This window comes from Rattus norvegicus, chromosome 14 (genome assembly GCF_036323735.1).
Source record: "Rattus norvegicus strain BN/NHsdMcwi chromosome 14, GRCr8, whole genome shotgun sequence".
In the NCBI taxonomy this organism is placed as follows: domain Eukaryota; kingdom Metazoa; phylum Chordata; class Mammalia; order Rodentia; family Muridae; genus Rattus; species Rattus norvegicus.
The window spans coordinates 90,013,998-90,038,732 of record NC_086032.1 but is presented as its reverse complement, the minus strand read 5'-3'; the positions used below and the strand labels follow the sequence as shown (position 1 = coordinate 90,038,732).

The 24,735-nt window shown below is 39.5% G+C and overlaps 1 protein-coding gene across 3 annotated transcripts in view; it reads right to left on the bottom strand.

Annotated features, from left to right (window-relative positions):
• The window catches only part of Vwc2 (von Willebrand factor C domain containing 2), a 141,190-nt gene continuing 116,455 nt past the window's right edge, over positions 1-24,735 (bottom strand). For 2 of the 3 annotated variants that reach the window (XM_039092332.2, XM_017599335.3), the window contains one exon: positions 1-8,671. In XM_039092332.2, the coding sequence (XP_038948260.1) occupies positions 8,621-8,671 (51 nt within the window). In that variant the 3' untranslated portion in view covers positions 1-8,620. The remainder of the gene's footprint in view (positions 8,672-24,735) is intronic. The other variant, NM_001109312.1, reaches the window with a different exon arrangement.

Below are 24,735 nucleotides of genomic sequence, written 5' to 3'. Positions count from 1 at the left end.
GATATTTAATAGTGCTTTTTATTAACATCATTTGAAGTATTTTAACAGACTGAAAAACATTTTAAAAGAGATTACCTGGAAGTGCAAAATGCAGTTTAATAAATATTCTGTAAATCCATTTATAACATATATATGCACCCAGCAACATATACACCGTAGGCCTGATGATATCAATGTAGGTCCCTGTAAAGTTCTAGTAATACAAAAACATTTCCTGGCAGACATAACACATGAATGGGTAAAAAATAAGATATGTGAATCATATTTACTTTTACTGAATTAGAATCTCTGAAACTTTTGAATCCCAGTCTCGTCATCATATTTTTCACTTACATAACTAATGAATGCTCATGTATAACTTGTGCTTTTAAATGCCATCTGCCTTGTTCTGTATTTGAAATATTCATTTAATGCTCTCAATAGCTAATGCTCTCTCTTATCCAGAAAAGAAGATGAAGACTGAGTTACAAAGAGGTAGGTCAAGTGCACTTGGTAAACTGAGTGATAGACTAAAGTCGAACTCCCCATCAAACATGAAGAATCTTCTAGCAGTGGTCCAGCCCTGTTTCTGGAAATCCTGATTCTGTAAATGTGGATCAAGACCAAGGATGAGTTTCCTGATGTCTTCAAAGTCTAGTCTGTTTGCCGAGTCCTAACCCCATCCAGCAGAGCAGGCTTTCTTTTGTTTGCTAAAGGGGCTCATTATGTACTAACAGATTTGAGTTTCACAGGTGATTCTTGTCAGTTGTTTACAGGTTTTTCACATACCTCTTACTGTCTGAACTGCTCTAAATTTTAACATCGCCAGTCCCCAAAGCAACCATTCCCTTTGCTTTTCCTCTTATATAATGATTTGTTCTTTCAGTTGCTATTACATAATTAGTTACACAACTAATTACCTAACGTTATACATTAAAAAAGGTGTACAAAAAAGCACATTGTATATTTTTAAGACATTTAGTCTTGACTTAAACAGAAATCCAATTCTGTTTCTGATTTAAGGGTTATATGTATATATGTGTGAATTTTTAGATATACCAATTAGGTATACTTAAGTATAACTTAAAAATACATAATACATAAAAATAGTATTTTTATATCACCTACTTTTACTGAATCCATACCTATTTAAAGTAGGAATACACTCCTGGGCCAGAAATAGAAAAGATATGTGGGCATGGCTGGATGGGCGTGGTCCTGGTAATGAAGAGTCCAACCTGTCCAGTCACCTCCACAACTGTTGTCATTATTTTGATTGGGAAGAATTTTTATCATTGTTTCTGTTTGATGACTGATAGATTTAAAACCACAAGTCTACAGTGTGTTCCATGGGCAGGCTGCTTTTGAATGAGTTTATATTAAAGTTTCAGAAGACGGAGTGAAGACCAAGACATAGTAAATAGGCACTTCGCTTTCCTAAGCTATTACTGCTGTGTACTGTTTACTTCCCCATCTTACCTCTGGCTACTATGTATAACTAGGGAGCCAACACATTGTTTTGAAATGGTAATAATGATACTGATGTAAGGTATTGACCTGAATGTAGAAGCTAGAGTGGCCATTGGTACAATCACTTATTTGCATTGACTTACGGCCTTGGGGGAGCCAAAGAGTGCATGCTGGTCACTACCCTGGCCTGATAGCCTCAGAACACATGGTGCATCATGACCTGTGGAATGAAGTGAAAGACTGACTGAGGCTCGCACTGCTTCCCTCAGGGAAATGCTGAATGGAAGGTGCTCTATCCCTTCCTTAATTGGCCATGCCCGTGAGTGAGTACAGTGCATATTCTGGGCTTTCACCTCAGTGATATCACCGAAACTTGACGTTTTTCTCACAGCAGAGTTGATGATAGCAGACACTAGAATTTAAAGTTTGAAAATGTAGTATTTTCATAGATTGTCATCTAATAATTGATAGTTTTCCGCATTAGCTAATATATGCTTATTTATGTTAATGTATGTCCATTAAAATTTGAGTATGAAATGTCCCTCACGGGCACATGTATTGACTGTTTTGTGGCACATGCTCAATGCTTGCTTCCTAGACACTTTAGAAGTTGATAAAAACTTTTGAGAGGCAAAGCCTGAGGGAAGAAGTATGTTCCCTGGGGGCCTGCTTTTGGCTAGTAGACCTCATTTCTAGTTACTCCCTTTCATTTCTTTCTGCTACCAGAGGCGAAAACCTGCCCAACCACTTGCTTCAACCACAGCGACGTATTGCTGAGCTACATGGAGCCAATCAGCCATGAGATGAAACAGATAAACCTGTAAGCAAACATAAGGAGATCATCTTTTATACTGTTTGTGTCAGGAGTCTTCCACAGCAGGAAAAATAAGTCACCAGTACAGAAAGGGTTATAATATGTGGTCATATTTTATAAGCTCAGTACAAGAATTATAAACAAAACCATAAAAATCTACTATTTGTTTGAAAGTACACTTTAATAAGACAGTTTAATTAGAAATTAAAATATGTGGCAAGTAGAAAAGGGAGGCCGTCTACACTTTTGGGAGGAGCGACTCTTAACTGACAAGTGTCAAGACTGTGCAGCTGAGTTAGGAGAGCGAGGTGCCATCCATGCCCTCCTGTGCTGCTTGCGAGTGTGAGGAAAGAGCACTTTGATGTTGCTGTCTCATTTCTAGAGGTCAGTGTCTAAACATGAATGAGAAGACTTTGTGCCACAAGTTCTAGTTTAAAGCAGACTTGGATTCTTGCCCACTCATTCACTAGGTCGAAACTTTAGGTATTTTCTCAAATTCCTGAATGTCCTGAGTGGGGCCAGTGCTAGCCACTTTTGTAGGTCTTGTGAGTTTAAATAAGGTAATCAAGATAATCCCAGAGACAAATAAAATAGAACTGCATTTACTTTACAATGTAAAACAAGAGAATAAGGAAATGAACATTCTCATAAATATATCTAGAAACAAAGTCAAATGTAAATTCCAGAAATTGAAAACCATGTTAGCTAGTAAATAAAATACTATTAAATATTAAATAAAACTGGGAAGTGTTTCTACTTGTTGAAAACTGAATTCTAACTAAAGTGAGAGATATTTAGAATTATTTTAACAGGCTACAATAATACCTTAATAAATGATGTTAGGTGTATTTTGATTGTATTTGGAATTGTGCCTGTATTACGGGTTTTATGTCCTTGTTAGAAAATTACAAGTATGCGTTTCATGCATCATTAACTGCAAACAGGCCAAACACTTGGAGCACACCTTCATTTAAGTTTTCCTGTTACTGAATCTTTGAGTGAAAATTCTTACCCTGATTGACAGTATCACTTAGAAGTTGATGGAATTTATTCAATTAACAAGTAGGCATTTTTTCCTACTTGTTTTTGTGGTGAATCAAAACCAGTAAATGCTTTACAAATGAGAGTGAAGTTTGGCATCGTGGTGAAGTGTCAAGAGCCATTGCCTTTGAACCCTTGGTTCACTGACTTAGCATCCGTTTCATGGAAGCTGACTGCCTGCTCAGTCACATTACACAGAGACATGGAGATGTCAGATATACTCAGATGCCTAAAGTCTAGGACATGAAATTTTTATTCAGAAAAATTGTATAAACAAGGAAATACCAAAACTATAAACTTGATCACCTTTATTCTAAGTGCCACTATGCTTTCCTTACAAGTTCCTTTCAGTATTAGAACTCATACATCAAAGCAGTTTGTCCTGACTAGCATCACAACTGGAAATTGACTGTCACTTCCAACCTCAGCGACTACAGCAGTGAGGGAGTGATTTCACCTGTGGGTGGTCATGGCCTGGATATGAGAACTGTGCTAGAAGTCTGGAAAGAAGTAGACACCAGCAGGGAGACAACGGAGGGCACTTTGCTTTGAAGCACTGTCTGAGCCGGTGCTTGATCCACAGGTGTAGTGGACTGTATGTGACTCAGTAAAGCGAACTTACCATTGAGTGGTGATGCTTACAGAAGTGATTGTCTCATAATGTGAATTAAAAGTACATAGAAATAAGGGGAAAACACAAAACATTAACCGTTATGAACAAACTTCTTTTTCATACTAGACTAGATTGAACTGGAGCTTTCTGGATGAGAGACAATTCCTTTACTACTGAGGTACACCCTACCCATTCTATATAGTAGTGCTGGGGATAAAAACCAAGGGCTTTGTGCATGCTTTTCAAGCACACTTCACTTAGCTACCCACAATCTCTGCTTGTGATGTAATCTTTAAAGTATGTGCTAAAATGACACCAAATTAGTGCTATGACAGAGACTCAGGATGGCAATCCAATCAAGGACTCCAGAATCCTACTCACAGCAGCCATTCCTTTTTCATAAAGTCCTACATGTGTCCAAATGAGTCAGAGTGACTCCCTAGCTAAGGCCTGGCAGGTTCCAGAATCTGTCACTTGAGGACTGAGTTTACATCAAATGTTGGTGGCAGGGGCAGGGCAGGGGGAGGTGGCCACACCCACTTCCCTGCCTCCAGCATGGGAATCAGAATCTAGCTGGAGACTTATGTTCTGATGCCCCCCTTCCCCGAAAAGAATAAGAAGAAACTCTCATTCTCACTTCTGCTTGGATTCTGATTTCCTTTCTTCAGAACATCCACCATGTTGTCTGTCTTTGGTGCTGTAGACTGAACTTTCCTCAGAGGCCCGTCATGCTGTTCCCATCTGTCTGCCTGTCCACAACATTCATAACTTTGCCAATAAACTCTTTGCTCCCAGCAATCCATCTTAGTGTGCCCTTGAGGCCCAGTTCGAGGCCTTTCAGTACTAAGACAGCTTAAGGAAGAGCAGTACTCAGAAGCCCTCAGAAGGGTCAGGTGCCAGCATCTACTTCCATTTGGACTGTGTCCTTCCATAGCCGCAGGCTGTTTTAAGGACAGCTCTTCTGAGGGTGCTCGGTTGTTCTGTGCAAATAGGATCTGCCAAACAACCATACTGAAATAAGGTCCTTCTTAGAAAACTGACACCTCAAGTGCAAGAAGCTGGCTTTGCATGAGGAGACGACGTAAGTAGTCTCTGATTCCCTAAGGCAGGAAGAAGCTGGAATGCGATGATGTAAGCATGAACTCATTCCACAGCAGTGACTGCATCGAGCATCTTCTCTCAGACATACTTCTGAAGAAGAGTGCAGAGCAGGTCCACCAAGAACCCCGGCTCACAGAAGATACTGCCAAAGTCTGTGACCAGTCAGACTTGTCTGTACTTCTGGTACTGCCCGGGATCTTGATGAAAGGACATGTGTGTTACCCTTCCTCCTTACAGTATTTTAGACGAAAACAAAGTCTTAAGAAATCTAAAAGGATCTGTTGCCTATTGAAACAAATTTAATAGGTTATTAGTATTTGTTAAATCATTCTTTATGTTTATAATTTTTGTTTTATGTATACTTAAATAGTCTATATTTGAAATAACAGATGTTTTCAACAGTATTTGTTTGAAATTGTGTATTTGTATGTTTTAAGTAATATGAACATTAAACATATCTCATTGTTTAAAAAGAAAACAGGAAATCTCTGAGTTTTCGACATAGTTAAAAGTGTTTTAGACATTGTTTCCATATGACGCTAAAGAAGCAAAGAGGAGAGGTACTTAGACATAATGTGTTAAACTTTAAACAGATGAGAATTAAGCTCTCGGTGTACTTTATCAGACCAGAAGACGATGCTGTGAATATTCAGCTATTAAAACTAATAGAATCACTGCACAGCTCTACCTGAGGCACGTGAGTTCCCTGTAGGCAAAGACACCCTGTCCTCTGAACCTTTACGTCATTGCAGCAAACGTGTCACAGGGCCCCATGCATCTGGTGATGCTTGTCGCCCTTGGGCTGTTCCCACCTCTCCCTGAAAAGCTCGGGAGAGCACTGAAGAATGAACCCGAAGAAAAGGACCTGTCTCTGTAAGGTTGCATTCTTTCTGGCGTTACTCTGTGACTCACAGGCAGCAAAGCATAGGTCGTATTTTAGAAGCATGCTCCTATAACTCATTCGTAAGCACAACTTCCTTTTTAAGTTGATTAAGCCCCTAATCATTATGAAGTACCCACAAAGCAAGCCTATTAGAATTTTGGAGAATTTTAGCATTAAAAAAAAAAGGTGTAGTTGGATTGTGAAGTTTGAACAATCAGATAATTTGAGCTCATACTATCCGCACGTTATTATGCAGTTAAAGTAAACTAGCTTATGTTGCATCATTCAGAACTTCAGCAAAGACTTCTGTCCATGTGGAGAACAAAGTAAATATCTATCTGAAACATCTCTCTAGACCTGCTCTGAAGGGGAAGAGTTTCCATCAAAAGTAATAATAACAATAATTTCATTACTTAGGATGTGCAGTGCAGAGAACCTGATTCTACCAGATTTGCTTTAGGTGTAGTGTGAGTTATTCTAATGCAATCACAGCCACTGTGCTCCAGCACCCAGAAGTGTGCCTGAGACAGTGTGGGGCCTACTGCCTTCCATCAAGGATGTCATTCCCCAGACGACATTGTACTCACTTTCTCTGCAGAAGAATGAGGTTTGTTGACACTCTCATAGCGCTTATGATTTTTTTCCACTGAAGTAATCTGAGAGCCCATTTTCCATTCTGTGGGAATTCTGTTGCCAAGGAAAATAAGAAAACTGGGCCTCATACACTGCAGTTGTAATTCATCATGTCTCATGTGGAAAGAAGAGGCAAGTTGTATGTAATTACAACCGGCTCTTTAACCCATGTATTGTAGGAGGTTAAGTCATTTGTTGGCAGGATGGTAACCTTAGATGACCTTTGTCTTAAAGTAAACCTACTGTTGAGAAACGGAAAGACAGATGATGCCTAATGGTCGTTCATACTAACACTTAAGTTTTGGAAAGCTCAAAACAGGTACCTGAGAGTAACTGGCCAATAATACCCCTGAGTATTTTCATGAAATTGATTTATTTGCTACTTTACCTAACCCAAAATAGTCTTCAAAAATCAAGATAAAATATAAGCATATGCAAATATCTTGGTAATTTTTGTATTAAAGTATATAATGATTAACTTTTCAATGATGAGAAAACATTAAATAGTAAATTACTGAAATTCTTATATACTGACAGGGTTTGGGGATATAAATTGTACTTTCTTAGAAATCTCCATTTTCTAGCCTCTAATTTGCTTTATATATAATATCTTACAGTGTAATTTTATAGTCCTGTTATGCTACAGAAAAAGATGCAGAGCACATGGGGAAAACAAACCAGTCCTCATTTCCTTCTTGTCTTCACAAGATCTGTTGTGCGATAGGTCCTCATTTTAAAATTCAGAAAGTGTAAATGGAGGGAAATGTTCTTGATGTTTAGTGTTTTTACACAGATTAGGACCCTGATGCCTCTCTGACTCCTGCACCAACTGTTGATGTCACTCACAACAAGGGAGCTGTTCCCTATCACTGTGCTCCAGTCAGCAACACTTAATGACAGTTTTATCATTTTATATTCAAAGGAAGAAAATTTGGGTGATATATGACTGCAGGAGAGACTTAGTAGCCTTCATTTTCAAATGCTTAAACATAATTGGACAAAGAATAGCTTCTGTACACCGTTCTTGGGGCAAAATTGATTTATTCTCTCACTCTGTCTGTTACAGAGGGCAGATAGCTACCTCAACTAGCAGTACAGGAACCTGTGCTGAGTCCTGAGATGTCTAGTATATTTTATATTTCAAGCATAAACCTGTTCAGGAATTTGACTTTTCATAACTTTTCTCTGCAGAACCCAAAGACTCCCTTTCCTCCATTTTTTTTTAATAACACATATATCCCAACCTTCCTCTTGCTCAGGGAATGAATTAATGTCATGCTTAGAAGAACATGTACCATTGGATGAACATGAAATGCACATAAGTGTTTATTTGTGGGCTACTATGAGAACTGAAACAGGCTATGCTAGCCATCTTTATAGCTACAATTTAGAAATGACTAAGAATGAACTAAAAAAAGAAGTGGGTTATTAAAATAAGCCTGTTTGTGTAAATTAGATTGCGTTTTAAGCATTAGATACATAGCATTAGTTAAGTAGCATTTGAACAGGGTTTTGATATAAAACAGTCATTATTTCCTGTAGTTCCTAATGGAGTAGAGCATTCCGTGTGCAGGTGTAAGAGATCCCTGGACCCACTAGCACCCTCTTGTGGTGCAGTGAAGGCTAACAAAGATATACCGGTACACAGTGAGGACGGTTGACAACAGCATTTTTAATATAGAAGACTCTAATAGAGGGATTATAGAAACACATTTAATATATAATAGTGAACTTTAGTGTACTTACTGTGAAAATAGCACATTTATTTAGAGAGGGAGTATGCCCAAAGTTCTTATTGATGTTTTGAAATACATCCATTTCTGTCTCTTGCTGTAATTGTTACCAAGAAAAACAAAAGTACCAACCATTTTCCTTGACTCCTTATCCAAAGTCTTCTGTTTTTGATTGATATTTCTCAGAGTCATCTAGAATGTCACATTAGTAAAATATTCTAGAAAAACATGAGAGTTTCTGTATCACGAAGTCTACATTTGCCTGCATTCATGTCTCGTGCACATGGCTTGCCGTTCAATTCTCCACGTGCCCTCCTCATAAGTACAATGACATATGGTGCATTCGTCAGTCTTCACCTCTCGACCAGCTGGGATGACAGCGGTTTCTGCAAAGCAGTTTGGACCTGAAATATAGAGAAATATTTTATACTATTGTGTGCATAAATGTATAATGTTTATAATTAGGTAATTAGCCCTATACTGTGTTTCATTCACCCTCTTAGGAAGAACAGTTAGAAAAACCATAACAAGAAACACAACACTAACTTTTTTCTGAAATGAAACCAATATTACTTAAAATTTTAGAACTAAAGCATTATTATTTTTATAAGTGGTCTATTCCATTTGGCGACTTTTTTAGAATCCATGTCTGTAATCATAAGATTTAACTAAGTTAAATAGTTATTGTAAAAACACTGCCAACCAGTAGCTTCAGAAAACTTGGCTTACTCTTCATGGCAGTTTTAGCAGAGAGCTTAAACAAGAAAACGTTCATTCTACAACTTTCCAACATGTATTCCAAAATGAGGTGTCAGAGTTATCAGCATTTCCGTTCACCTGCTGGCTGGTAGCTTCAACCCCTGAGTTACTGATTCTTTAAGTTTAGGGGCCAAAGAAGTAAGTTCATAGGTGATGATAATGCTTACCTGGCAACCACAGAGCAACACCCCCAGTTACTGCTCAGGGGTATGTCTTCCACCGTCCTTAAGGACTAAGAATTACTGTAATCCTTGCTAATAACACCAAGTAAAAGCTTATCATCACAGAGGTGTATGTTTGCTGCTTAATTTTAGGTGTAAAGTCGAGGATATGAAAATGAATAGGAAAAATATTTTCAGTGTGAGTTGAAACTAATGCCACTATAAAAGATTACTTTATTGGTCATTAGGGAAAAAACCTCTTAGGTCAGTTCTAGTTCAGTTACTTTGGGCCCTGTGTCTGAAGTTCATGTTGTATTCAACAAAAGACATGTACTGTCCACATGTCTTGGACATGTATTGTCCAAGGACATAGTAAATTAGAAGGGGTCATGTAAGCTTCTGAGGAAGGGAATCAGCTGTCCTGCTCAGCTACCTGTGAACCACAGCAGTGACAAACAGTGTACCATAGTCCTAAGGGCACAATAATGGCAGACATATCTTGGTGGTGACCAACAGCTCTCTAATTGGACTTAAGCCCACTTAATAAGAGGGAAATCATATCTGCTACTGGAAATCTTAGCCAGCTACCTAGGGCTAGAAGTCATAGATCTTGGAAGAGACCTTACAGCTGCCATGTTACTAAACCAGAATGGTCCCTAACTATATTTTAAATATTTGTCCTTATACCCACAGATAAGTGTAGTCCTTACCTCTCATCAAGAAAATTCCTCTTTACAATAGAGGGAGATCATTACAGAAAAACACAGGCAATCAGAATACAGAATTGTGGAGCACACTCCCAACTGATAAATCTATGGTACAACTTTTGCACCTAAGTTTCAGGGGTCATTGTAGGAGAGGGGACAGAAAGCTTATAAGAGCCAGAGGACCAGGCAGTTTGCTGTAGGGATGTCAGAGGCTACATTCATCATGCTTCATTAACATGGCTGACTAAACATGACCTGAGCAAAGATAATACCAAAGGACATGCTAATCTTGAAGGGGAATCCTTAGGCCCCAACCTCAGAACTACAGGCAACTAAGAGCTGATGAGAGCAGAAGTAGGCTTCCCCAGGGAAGAGCACACCATTGGTTTATCCAATCCCAAAGACATCCAGTCCTGAAGACATATACAGATCTAGGTAATACTATACAGACTAAAGCAGGTTGCGCTTATGCATGTAGGAACACGGGTGTAATAAACAGTGTTTTTAAAAGGTCATGAATTTGAAAAAGAGGGCGTCAGTATATGGAAGAGTTTGAAGGGAGTACAGTAAGGGGGAAAATGGTATACTATAACCTTAAAATTGTTTTAAAATTACCTTTAATTGGTTACTTGGGCCAGAGATGTCTCCCTACATAAAGTATTTGCAACACAAGCCTGATGACCTGAGTTAGATTCGCCAAACTGGAAAAAGTGATCTCCAGAAAGTTCCCATCTGATGTCCACAGTGATATGCATGTACCCACATTGATGCGCACGGTGCACATGTGCTCACACAACATACATTTCATCACTAGCTTTATTTTATGACACATACACCCACAAACGTGAACCCTACGAATACCCTGTAAAGTATTGACACTGGAAGCTAAACTAGAAGCCCCCAACATTGAAAAGCCATTTTTCAGAAATCTCACTCCTCAGATTTCTTTGCTTCTAAAATTTTTGAGAACATCACCCCAAACACAAGTATGTTTAGTGATGTGTGTGAGGACACCACAGTTAGGAAAACATTCGTTAGAAATTTAAAAATCAACAGACATCTGCAATAAACATTGGCCCTTTCCTGTTACGTTAATATTTCTGAGGGAACAAGTTGCATTTGTTCCCTCAGATTGAATATTTTTCTAAGTATTGTACTTCTAGTGGGCTCACCCACACTCACCCGTACCTTCACTTACACACAAGTGAGTTTATGTGACCCTTCTCCGTCCTTTGCCTTTTCTGCTCTTCTGCTTAGATACCGTCTCCTTTTTGTTCCCGTCCTTCCTTTCTTCCCTTTATTATTCTCCCTTTTACTGTTCTTCCCTCTCGTGTGGAGAACTCAAAGCTTCAGCAATTACCCCTTTGGAATGATGGTCAATTACATATTCAGCTTCACTGTCTCTCTTGAGTTCCAGTCTTACATTTCTAGTGGGCGGGGGCAGCTGCAGTATGGCCTTCCTGGCAGCAGAAGGTCTTGCTTCAGACAGACATCTACATACTTTCTGTTAAGGACATTCATGTATCAGCTTCACTAAACTTTTTTAAATCTAAGGCCTCTCTGCACTCAGTGCTCAAGTACCCTGTCCCTCTGTACATATACCCTGCACACACGTGCCTCTTCTCCACTGTTAGAGATGAATGCTCAGAGGGCCATGGGCCATGCATGGACCTAACTCACAAAAGAGTTCCTCCCTGGTTACACAGTTACCTCCTTTGCCAGATGCACCACGAAGTTGTCTTAGTTTCAAACTGCCTTTCATATCCTCTCTTCTTTCTGCTTATCATCTTCCTTCACAGGATTTAACTTAAAGATACAATCTGCTTCCAATTCATTCTAGTATCTGTGATTTGCAGAGAAGACGTACTACAAGTGCTCTGAACGCCCGTATCCTGAGAGTGCTACTCAGAGGACTCGTCTTCCAAGAAATATGGCCCTGCTGCTTAATAAGTGATCATAGACTAAATACTGCAACTGCTTTGTACCATGGTAGCCTCATTTATAGAAATGGGAAAATAATACGGTATGGAGTCCCATTATGTGCTGTATGTATATGTTGCCTTAGTTATTCTGAAAATGTCCTTACCTGAATTGCTCTCTGCACCAGTGTTACTAGTCCTCCTTGGGCTATTATGATTAATAGTTTTCATTTTTACGCTACTCAGATTTGGGATTTTTTAAATGTTTTTTTTTTTTCAACGCAGCACAGTTTTATTCTTTGTAATGGTCAACATCTAGCTGTTGGATTGCCTGAGCCTCAAGCTGTTTTTAAAGTCATTTCTCATTTTTCCTACTATTGTAGAATTAAAAAAAAACAGTCATGAAATTATTCGTTTGTTGTTCTTTCACAAAATCTATGTTTTCCTTTTAATTTTACTTAAAATCTCATCTGTGCTGCTGAGTCCATAACAGAACACAGGAACTGTCCTGTTCTTCATGGTCTCACTGGGTGCCTTCATCACTGTGTGTTCAGGTCTACTCTGCTAATGGGCAGTGTGAAATTGGTTCCCCTGAAAATGTGCAGTGCATCTGCATTTGGGGGTGTTTTAATCTTATGACTCAGGTGAGGAAGAAACAGATTATTGGGAACTTATTGGCGAACATAATATTCATAAAAAAGCAAAAGGTTCCTAGAATACCAATAAAAATAAAATACAATCCTAATGGGAGTACCAATTTGTATTGTGTCATATAGGAAGGCTTTTCTTTCAGAGCCTTGTAAAGAGAGGATTACACCATTTCTCTTGTCTCCCTCTCATTGTTAAATGCATTGCTAAGGAAAAAACTGACTCTGGGTTTCCTGGAGGCTCAGTTTCAGGATGCAGAATCTACAAGCATTTGAGGTACCAGATGTCTGTCTCTCGGGGCTGAGATAACAAAGAAACAAACAAATTCTTCTTGCTTAGAACTCTGTGGTAATATGCTTTATTAAGTTTTGAGAGGCATTTCATGTTGGCCAGTATCTTTAGCCTTCCTAGTCAGAGAATTGCTCAGATTGCATATCTCATGCAACCACCAGGCTGTGCACTGTTTCACAGTATGTTACGGAAGCCGTGTAGCTGCACAGTGCACTTCAGATACACTGCGTTGATACTGATTGCTGTGGCTTGAATACGTTCCCCAAAGGTATGTGAACTATGATTCTCAGTATGGTAACAGTAAGAGGTAGAACTTTTAACAGGAAATCCCAGTTTCACTTAGGAGTGTGTCCTTGGAAGAAGTTAGGGTTATTGCTGTTGTCAGTTCCGATTTTCCAATACAGAGAGCAAAACCTGAGCAGTTTTTCTGGCTTCATTTATTGTGTATATTGCTGGCAACAATATTATCCATCAAGTGGTACTTACCTGGGACACGTAGTCTACCCCACCCTCTTAAACTTCTGTCACTAGGAACTGAATAAAGTTCCCTTTTAATAAAGCAGCCTGCCTCGAGTATTTTGTTAAACTAATGAAAAATGGGTTGAGACGCAGACCTTTAAAACATTAAATGGTGGTATTTCATGGCCGCCCTCCTTGTCTGTCAGCTTTTGCATTCCTTTTAGCCACTCCTCTATAATGTTCCTGAGCCTTTGGTGAGGACGGGGGAGGTTAATATTAGATGATTCATCTACCAGTGGCCACTCAGGACTATTTATACTTGGTGTTTTGGGCATCTATGTATCCCTTTAGTACACACTACCCACTGCAAAAAGTTAAATCTGTGACTAGAGAGCAATCCAAATGTGTGTGTGTGTGTGTGTGTGTGTGTAAACATTTATAATATTTAGAAGGCAAGTTCACACTGTGACCATTTAACACAACAAGTTCCCATTAAGTACCTGTAATTGCCCTAGTTACAGGCTTTTGACCACCAGGCTTACTTCTGTGGAACAGCCCCCCCTCCCCGCCCGGTCAGAAAGCAGTTGGTTATCCCCATAACCATCATGCCACTATTGCGGCAATGAGCACATCTTGCCTGGCAGGTCAGTATTGTCACTTGCATGGTTCAGCACTGGTTGAGACTACTGATGACTTTTCTTCCCTGAAAGCCTGCACAGTACCTTCTGGTACTCTTAGGAGGCCAGAGGACTTAGGAAGCCGGAGTTTCTTGGTCAGTGAGGTTTTGTGGCTGCACCATCCTGCTTCCAAAAGATGTGGACGACTAAATGAAAATCTCAAGTGCCAGGGCACAGGATACTTCCCTACGAGTTACTAATCAGTGCATCCCAGCAACACCCAAAGGACACAAGCCACTCCTGTTTCTCTTGGTTGTCCAGCATGACTTGGTGGTAGGGCCTATTGCTAAAAACACTGCTCATTTTGGTTTTAGGGTGTACAGAACTGCTTTCTAAAGACATTAAATTTATATTACACAAGAGCCCTGTTTATTTGCATCTTAAGAGACTTAACAGGAATGAGATTAGCTGAACAAATCGGAGGGAGAACCTAGAGACCATATCCAGAGGTTAGGCAGGGCTCCCAGTTGGGGGATGGGGTCACTCATTCATCTCCAAATTTTTAACACAGAATTGCTTCTGTCTAAAGGAAATACTGAGACAAAGTGTGGAGCAGAGACTGAAGGAAAGGCCATCCAGAGACTGCCTCACCTGGGGATCAAGCCCATATACAGACAACAAATCCAGACACTATTGTGGATGCCAAGAAGTGCTTGCTGACAGAAGCCTGATATAGATGTTTCCTGAGAGGCTCTACCAGAGCCTGACAAATACCGAGGCCATCCACTGGACTGAGCACAGGGATTCCAATGGAAGAGTTAGAGAAAGAATTGAAGAAGTTGAAGTGGTTTGCAACCCCATAGGAAGAACAACAATATCAGCCAAACATCCTCCCTCCCCCCCCAGAACTCCCAGGGACTAAACCACCAACCAAACAGTACACATGGAGGGACCCATGGCTCCTGCCACATATGTAGCAGGGGATGGCCTTGTCTGGCATCAATGGGAGGAGAGAACCTTGGCCCAATGCCACAGTGTAGGGGAATGCTAGGGCAGGGAGGTGGGAGTGGGAGGGTGCATGCTCATAGAAGCCGGGGAAGGGAATATGGGATAAAGAGCTTCTGGAGGGGAAACCGGGAAATAAAAATACCCAATTAGAAAAGAGAGAGAGAGACTTTCTCTTTGTTTCAGGTATTAGATTAAGCCATCCTGAGACAGAAGTAGCAGGCTTGCACATTTGAATGTTTGCTTCTTTAGTGGCTGGTGACGACCACCATTCCATGTGCTTCTGTGCTTGTGCCTATCTTAGGCACTGTTCCCTCACCAGACAAACGAATTGCGAACATGTTTTCTTCAATCCTGTAGCTTGTGCTATTTTTTTGTCACTTTCACAGAGTAATAATTTATATTTGAACAAAATAAAATGCACCAATTTTCTCTTTTATATAACCCAGACAGTCAGCAAATTCACAATTCTCCTGTCTCTGAGCTTTCAGTGCTCAGTTTGCTGGGCAGCTTATGCTGCAGTGTCTATCTTGGCCATTCACATTAATGTTCTGTTTGAAAATTCACCAAGAATTCTGTACTTTGACAACTTAAACCAGTTATTTAATTAAAATGTTATTAATTTACATTTAAGTATGTTATCCATTTAAGGTAATTTTTGTGTAAAGTAGACATTTAGATTTAGTCTTCTTGACTTGCAAATAATGGTTTCAGCACCACATTTTGAAAGACTCGTTTTTTCCTGCTAATTTTTTAAAAAAGCATTTATTTTACTTATATGAGTACACTGTAGCTGTCTTCAGACACACCTGATGAGGGCATCAGATCCCATTACAGATGGTTGTGAGCCACCATGTGGTTGCTGGGAATTGAACTCAGGACCTCTGGAAGAGCAGTCAGTGCTCTTAACCACTGAGCCATCTCTCCAGCCCCCTTTTCTGGTAATTTTGATTTAATTGTTTTTGCTTTTCCTAGTTTTCTAAGGTAGGAACTTAAATACTTTACTTAAAATTCTTTTCAAATGCATTTAATTCTACAAATTCCCTTCTCAACTTTGCTGTCTCTCAGACCTTAAATGTTTTCATTGTTACTTAAATTAAAATATTATGAAGTTTCTCTTTGGATTTTATATAACACCCCAGTCTTAATGTATGCTGCATAATTTCCAAGTATTTGGGTTTTTTTTTTCCTGCTCCTTTTCTGTTAGTGACAGCTAATTTAATTTCAGTGTGATCTAACTGTGCTTACTGTATGGTTTTCTATCTTTTAATCTTTGTAAAGTGTGTTCTGCTGTGGTTGAATGGCCTGAGCAGAGCCAGAGATCCCGATGCGCTTGTGGTCTCTGGTCACTGGCTCCCTCATTGCTGATGTTCTTGTGCACTCTCTCCTCGCTGGCTTCCTCTTTGCTACATGTGTTTATCCTAGTATTTGGAATGAAGTATGACAAGAAGCTCATATATTTCTTCTGAATTTTTATAGCATTTCCCTTCCCCTATTTTGTGTTCTATTTGTAAGAAAATACCTTATTTGAAGGCTGTTTTGTCATTTTGGAAAATCAACACCTTTCCTCATTGTATAATAATGCATATTGCAAACTTTATGGAAACTGATGAAAGATGCAAAGGACAGGGAGGATTACAGATATGCCGTGGAGCCATAAAGTGCTCAAGTGAAATCACAAAGTTCAGAAAGAACTAAAGTAAAAACCAGGAATAAAAGCAACACATAGAAAAGAGTACAAATATGGTAATTATAAACAAAACAGTAGCAGTTATCACAACGAGTGTTCAGTTGGCTGAATATATCAAGAAAGAGATTGATAGAGTGGATCCCAAACAGTAGACAGTGAAATGGGACGTCTGTGTCATCCTCTTGCCATGAAGGCTCAGGAACTATGCAGAACAGGAGGTGGAAAGAGACTAAGAGACAGAGGTGATGGGCAACACCAAGAAAATAGCTTTTCCCAAGCAGAACAGGGCTGATGCACATACGAACTTACAGAGATTGACAACATATACAAGACTTGCACATGTTCAACCCAGACAACATCCCAGCAAAGAGAAGGGGAAGTGGACACAAACTCCTACCCTAAGCAAGGCATTTGCAATTGATAAATGCTGGGAAGAGGAAAAAAAATCTTGTCTTCAGTGGAAGGACACGTGAACCAACCACAGCCCCGGGCAGGCCACTCAGGAACAGGTAGTCAACATAAAATGGACTTCTTGTTTCTTCTGCTCGTGTGTGTGTGTGTGTGTGTGTGTACTCATGCACACATAGACTTGTATATGTATAAGCACATGCATGTGCACATGTGTGCTTTTTGTTTTTAATTTTAAAATATATTCACATTCCTCCCTTTCTTTCCTCCCTCCATCTCCATGTCTCCTCTCTCTCCTTGCATGTTCATCTGCTAGCTTTCAAACTGATAGCCTCTTTCTGATTACTGTTATGCAATCTGTAGGGATATCACAGCCAAGTCTCTCTTTGTTTGTGTGTATATGGTTCCAGCTCTGACCACTTTGTATTAGATAACCAATTAGATGGCTCATTCCTGAGAAAAACTAATTTCCCTTCTCCCATCAGTTGTTAACCGACTGTAGTTCTTTACCTAAGGGAAAGATTTCCTCATAACCCATATGATTTCCTCCCTTCCATGTTAGTATGTCTACTGATGCAGCCATTTCTAGGAAGAATGGTCTCACAGCAGACGAACTGGTACTTTTGTTCCACAGGTTTCTGTCCCCTCTTCTGTGATGTCCCCTGAGCCATAGATACAGGAGCTGGGCTGAAGATGTTTTCACTGGGACAGGGCTACCCAGAATCTATTAGTTTCTGTATTGTGCCACTTGGACTTACATTCTTTCCCTTAAAAAGCAAAGACCACAGAGCATGACAAATACAGAGGGGGATGCTCACAGCCAACCATTGAACTGAGAACGGGGTCCCCAATGGAGGAGTTGGAGAAAGGATTGAGGGAGCTGCAACCCCATAAGAACAACAATACCAACCAACCAGAGCTCCCAGGGACTAAACCACCATCCAGAGAGTACACAGCAGACAGACCCATGACTCTAGCTGCATATGTAGCAGAGGATAGCCTTGTTGGGTACCAATGGGAGGAGAAGCCCTTGGTCCTGCCAAGGCTGGACCCTCTAGTAGAGGGGCATGTCAGTGGGGGAGGTGGGAAAGGGTGGGTGGATAGGTTGGAGAACAGCCTCATAGAAGAAGGGGGAGGAGGGTTGGGATAGGGCAGTTAAGGACCAGAGACAGGGAAAGGGGATAACATTTGAAATGTAAATTTAAAAATCCAATTAAAAAAAGAGCAAAGACCAACAAAAAACCCTTATCATCAAATGGATCATTGTTGTAGTCCAAGTGACTCACCAAAACAATATAGATTATTGATGTAGTAGCCCTTGGGTGCCACTCAGAGGGTGAGGGTGAGTCCCTCATGCTGAAGCCACCAAACTCAGAACACTGGATTCAGATATTCAGGTGTATCTAATCTAAAAGCCTCTTTGCTGGGATCCAGCTTCCATAATACCAGAAACTACCAAGCTGCAAGCTTGACGCCAGCTGCCAAGGGGTAGAGGGCCATTAAACAGTACTTCCTGGCCGTGACATTTATGAACCACAACAGTGACCAGCAGGACAAGATATCCAAAAACCCACATGTTTGGGGTAAACATCAGCTGTTTAGTTGAACTTAAGGCCCACATTAAACACGAGGAGAAATTGTACGGTACTAAAATCTAGCATCTGGGCCTAGTAAGTAGGTCATGATTTTATAGGAGAACTCGCTATTACTACTTTGCTATACAGGCTTAATTCCTAACACTATTTTCCTTATATTAACAGATTAGTGTAGCCATCACACCTTTTCAAAGAAGTTTCTCTTTATAGTAAATAGAGACCCTACAGAAAACCCACAACCAAACATGATGTGTAGACCAATGGAGTGTAAAGAACCTAGGCCCAGTTTTTCATTTTTAAGAGAGAGAAAATATGAACTGAGGTGGTGGAGGGGAGATTATGGGAAGAGTAGGGGAGGGGAAAGAATATGACCAAAATACATTGTCAGAAAAAATTAAAATAAATTTTGAGAAAAAAGAAAGGCACAATAAAGGTAGAATGCTGACGCACATGAACACTAGTCAGAGGGAGGTGGAGTTGTCTTAGATTTTTAACAAGCAGAATGCTAGAATGCTGCAAAGATTATCTAATTACCTGATGGAAAAACATAAATGAATTAACAATATTGCTGCATGAAATTGGACTCTGATACTATAATCACTTAATAATAAATTAGCACCCATTCGCTTAGCTACATTTATAATGAGGGAAGTAGAATAAACTTAATCCTAATTACTTAATTTTAATATATAATAATCTTCCCAGTCATTTGTTCTGCAATAGGCAAAACAACTTCATAACTACGGAAAGTACATTCAGAATCCATAAGTATTAATTGAGTCATATAGGTACTGAGTACTGATTAATTGTATGATTGTTGACTCGGCCTAGATAACTAATGATGGCTAATTTCAAAATAATTCTATTCTATAACAATAATGTTTTATTTCCTCAGGGACAGTTGATGAATAAACCTTACTAAATTGGACTTTCTTGTGCTGGTCTGACTTTAGGATGGAGAATTGACAATTGTGGAAGCTGTTGTTCATACCATCTGGATCCCAGAGATAATGGCAACTTCAGCTAGTTTGCAATAAAGTAGCCCTCATGCTGGTGTTTCTCAAAATTCATGTGAAGACGCTAAGTGGACAATGTGGCAGTATTGAAGTGGGGCCATTTCAGGGCAGGGTTGAATTATGAAATGCCCACAGGACTAGTTATCCCTTAAAAGAAGGATTCACAGATCCATTTTGCCACTGCTCCTGCCATTTTTTCTAAGTAGGACACCACCATAAGAAAGTACCATTATAATACAGATGCCTGCAAGGTATACTGAACATGACAGCAACTTGATCTCGGACTTTTCTGCCTATAAAACTGTAAGAAAATACACTCTGATTTTTCTAAATTATTCAGTCTAGCATTTTACCTTCTTCGTTTTTATTTTTATTATATTAGTGTGTTTATGCATCTTGCACTTGTATTGGTGCTAGTTGAGGCCAGAGGGGCATCAAATATCCTGTAGCTGGAGTTAGAAGCTACCGTGTGGATTCTCAAAACTGAGCTTGGATCCCCAGGGAGAGCAGCAAGTGCTCATGAAAGATGTGTAATGATATTGAATGTGGTTTTAATTTTTATTTTCTGAATGACAGTCATTTAGATATTTCAATGTATGTATCACTTCAAGTTTTAACTATTAGAACAGGTATCTTTATTGCCTTCTACTGGGTTGCTGAGACTTGTGCAAATCTTCCCATACTCTGAATGAGTCCTGTGTCTGGCTTATGGCTGCAGATGGACTTCCAAATGGAGTCATGAATTAATGTTCTCGCCGTTTAGTTCTTCCAACCTTTACTTTTACTTATTTCAAAGCTACGCTCTGGGTACATGTTTCTCTAGCAGAGTAACATCTTATAGTGCTGTTAAAAAAAAGAAACAACAAAATACAGCTTTCTAGGAAGGAGCATAAATAAAACAAGTCAGAAAAGTATGAACAGCAAGAGGTATCAGGGGCCTTTGGGGAACTTTGGTCCTTTTCTTAATCATGGAAAACATCCCTGTGACTTTGAATCACCTTCAGTAAAGAACCTTGAATATTCAGGCAAAAATGTATTCCAATTTGGATGTTTAAACTGTCCTTATTAGCCTGACATCTGCAATGTTAATTCAGTTCCTTGTACCTTCTAAACCATATCTACTCTGCCATAAACTGATTGACATAATGAAAATTATGCGACCACTCCTAAATTTTTATTCCAAGTAGATTTTTTAAAAAAGCTTTTAATTGACATGTTCTTTGGAATATGGAAGCTTAAGATGCTGTCTTAGGGTTTTATTGCTGTAAAGAGACACCATGACCAAGGCAAGTCTTATAAGGACAAAATTTAATTGGGACTGGATTACAGATTCAGAGGTTCAGTCAATTTTCATCAAGGTGGGAGCATGGCAGCATCAAGGCAGGCATGGTGCAGGCAGAGCTGAGAGTTCTACATCTTCGTTTGAAGGCTGCTAGTGGAAGACTGACTTCCAGGCAGCTATGGAGAGGGTCCAAACCCACGCCCACAGTGACACATCTCCAAAAAAGGCCACACCTCCTAATAGTGCTACTCCCTGAGCCAAGCATATTCAAGCCATCACAGATGTCATGTATTCGATGTGATATTTAAATTTCCATTTGTTATATAAAGTGTTCCTATTCGTTTTTTATACTGTTATAAATACTATGCTAAAGGTAGTAATTCATTACTTAAATTTGAACAAGATAACTAGTTTAGAAGGGAAAAGCTCATGGGGTCAAAGGTTCACTCATTGCAGGTTTGGCCCCATTGCTGTATTTTCCATGAGGCAGCATGTGCCAGAACAAGTTGCTTACTCCAAGGCAGCCATGAAAGAGAGGGAAAGTATTGGCATTTTTTATCTCCTTAGCAGGCTGTCACCAGTGACCTAAAGCGTGCCTACTGTGTCCCAATACCTCCCATTAACACCAGTTGTGAACTAGCCTGTAGCACATAGACTTTTGGGAGAGATTATTAGAGCTAAATAATAGCACTAGGTATCTCTGGTTTCTTTCTCATTTGCCATACCAAGGAACCAAGGTTGTCCCACCAAGTTTATCTGAATGTATGGGCTTTCTACCATCTCCACTGCTATCCATCCGTTCGAGGGACTGTGTCCCCAGGGCAGTCACTGATGAGTTAACCCAATGATTAGACCCAGTGATTCCTTCTCCAGTTCACATTGTTAGCACTTTTGTGTACTTCTGCTGGCTAGAACTGAGAGAATTACACTAGAAACAATACCTTATAAAATGTGTTTTGCTGCTGTTGTGACATTGAGTCTCTGTAGTTTGAAACGGTTGCCAGAGGAATCCTAATATTTATGAAGTGTTATATTACCGGATATGATATAATGAGGTTACTCTCTTAAATCAATAGTGGAATTTTCCAGTACTTTTATTTGCAGAGCTGTTTTTAATGAGTTTGTGGTTTAAAATTATCCTAATTTTATTAAATTTATTGAGAGTTGCTCTACTTTTATGTGCTAATTTTAATTATTATATATTACTTGTGTCTCAAAAACTTGCAAAAGTCATTTTGAAACTAAATTATTTAACAAATATTTTACTTTTTACATGTGTTTCACACCATTGAAATGATTTCTTTTGAGGCATTTTTAATAAGGCCAGAAAATATTCAACCTACTTGAGACTTTAATCATTTATGATTATCAAGTTATATAATATTTTCCATAATAAATTTAGCTTCACAATTATGATATCTGCTGTATATTTTATGATTCTGTAAGCTAATGTTTTTAATATTTTATTATTATTTTTAATCTTTGATTTATTGAAAGCCTTTATTATTTTATTGCTCTGATCAAGGAATTTGTTCTTAGTTTTATCAATTTTTCTGTATTTCCTATTTTCCAATTTATTTAATTTCTAATTTTCAGACTTTTGTTTCTCTGTCCTTTAGGGCTCTATGCTGACTCACTCTTACCTTGTTTGGAAATGAAAGTAATTAAGGCCAGGATTTGGAGTGGGCAACAGCTGGGTTTGCAGGTCTGACAGCACAGCCCTCCCCCTTTGACACGCAGGCCTCTGCTTCCTTCCTACTGAGGTCTGAGCAGCTCCACAAACAGCAGGAGGACCCTTACTCCTGCCCTGAGCTGGAGGGCCTGGCCACGAATGTGTCTTTAGGGCCACCAGCCTGGTTCTATCCTTCCTGCTGCCTGAGGTTCACTATGGAGGTTTCCTCTATACTCCAGGGGAACATCTTACATTGGAGCTTCTAACAAAGAATTGTGGCATGAGCAAAAGCGTGTGCAGGGGGTGTGCGTTTTTACTGTAATGGAGTTTTCGTGGGACGCTATTGAAACGTTCGGTGAATTTTGGTTTTTAAGAATTGAAGATAAAAGTCAAACTATAAAGAGGGTGGAATTGAAGCTTTCAGTTGCTTCTTGTGTGATGTGAGAAAGCGGCCCATTAGCCTTAACAGTGAAAACTTGGTGTGGGGAAGCTTCAGAGGAACTGCCTACTGCCTGAGCTCCCTCCTCCCTCCCTCCTCCCTCCCTCCCTAACTCCCACTCTCTCCTCCCCCGCCCCCCCCCCCCCGTGTATTTGTCCATCTCTTTCTCCCCTCCCTGTCCTCCCTCTTTCCTGGCGTCTTCAATGCCTATATAAAAGTATGGGATGTAGGGTTGGGGATTTAGCTCAGTGGTAGAGCGCTTGCCTAGCAAGCGGAAGGCCCTGGGTTCGGTCCCCAGCTCCGAAAAAAAGAAAAAAGAAAAAAAAAAGTATGGGATGTGTGTAGAAGGGACGACAAATGGAGGCATCTTGGTGTGGAATACTGGCATGGTTGCTTTTCTCTTTCTGAATTGTCTTTTAGTGACTTCATACGCCTGTAAGGTTAGTGATCCTGGCAGAGGAGAGGGAGGGATCCAGAATGTCTCCTGACCATCTCATTAGAAGCAGCGCAAACTTTGAGCAACTTCCATTAATGTTTGCTGCTCACGTCTGCTTTGTTGTCTTTTAAATCAGTTAAACTGGAGAAGAAACAGCAACTGCCACACCAGTCGTGCTGCAAGTCTGCAGCCCAGCACGTGTGGGTGGAGTATTCAATGTTTATGCACAATTACTTTATGTTTTAAGTAATTTGTAAAACAAAATCTGTACGTGACTGAAAAGCAAGCAGATGGCACTTGGATGCTGGTCTGAAAATCTGTCATTTTCTTGTGGGCTCATAAAGTTATATGAAAATTAATTTCTTTTCAAGACAAGTTTAAACATAGGAAAGGAAAATTTACTCAATTAAGTGGGTACTAAGTATACCGTATAACAGAAATTGTTATTTTAATATTTATTTATCCCTTATAAATGTATCCGTAAATTCAGCTTGGAATATAAATTTGTTTACAATGTACAAAAATAAATGACTAATTAGTATAATAAACCTTATTACCACATGAAAAGCAATTTCAATAAATACGTATAAAAGAGAAACTGTCCTTTGAATGCCTACTTATAATCATTCTACTCTGAAATGTAGCTAAACCCAGCACTTTCAGGGAAAATGAACATATTCTGAAATAATACTGTGGTGGTTTGAGACAAGTAAATCATGACAGATGGGACAGAGTGTTTCCAAGAAGTTATGGTGTACTGCTTGTTTCATGGATTTTACCACACAGATCTTGGTAATCTAGTTTTCCTCCTGAAACAAACCAGAGAACCTAAGCCACTCTAAAAGGAAGCAGAGGCAGAATATGGGCATAAGGAGAGACAGGGTAGGCTCAGGCTGACCTACTTCTGTCTTTCTTTTTTCTAAATTTCAACTTAATTACTAATACTTTAGACTTTGTGATATGCCAAATATAATTTCAGACTGTCCTTTGTGTTTCTTAAATCTACAGGTGTATTATTATGAACACACTGTTGAGACAAATGCGACAACGGTGTCAAGCACTGTCATGGAACTTTCTTCTTCTCACTTGAACATGTGTGTCAGCACCAGACCTGGACTTCTCTTAGAGCCTGGAGACAGTGAGCACAGGAGAGAACAGACAGACGACCGACAGACCAACCAGAGAGTACGGAACAGTTTCAACAGACATTTAGAAACAGTGATAAGAATGTCTAAGGAAGTCTGGACCCCTGAAAAAACAGCCTTCAAAGAATTGAAAATGAAAAACTTGTGTAAAAAGAAAGGATAAAAAAAGTCCACTAACAATAAAGATTGTACCTAAAGGGACACAGTGGCCATGACCTA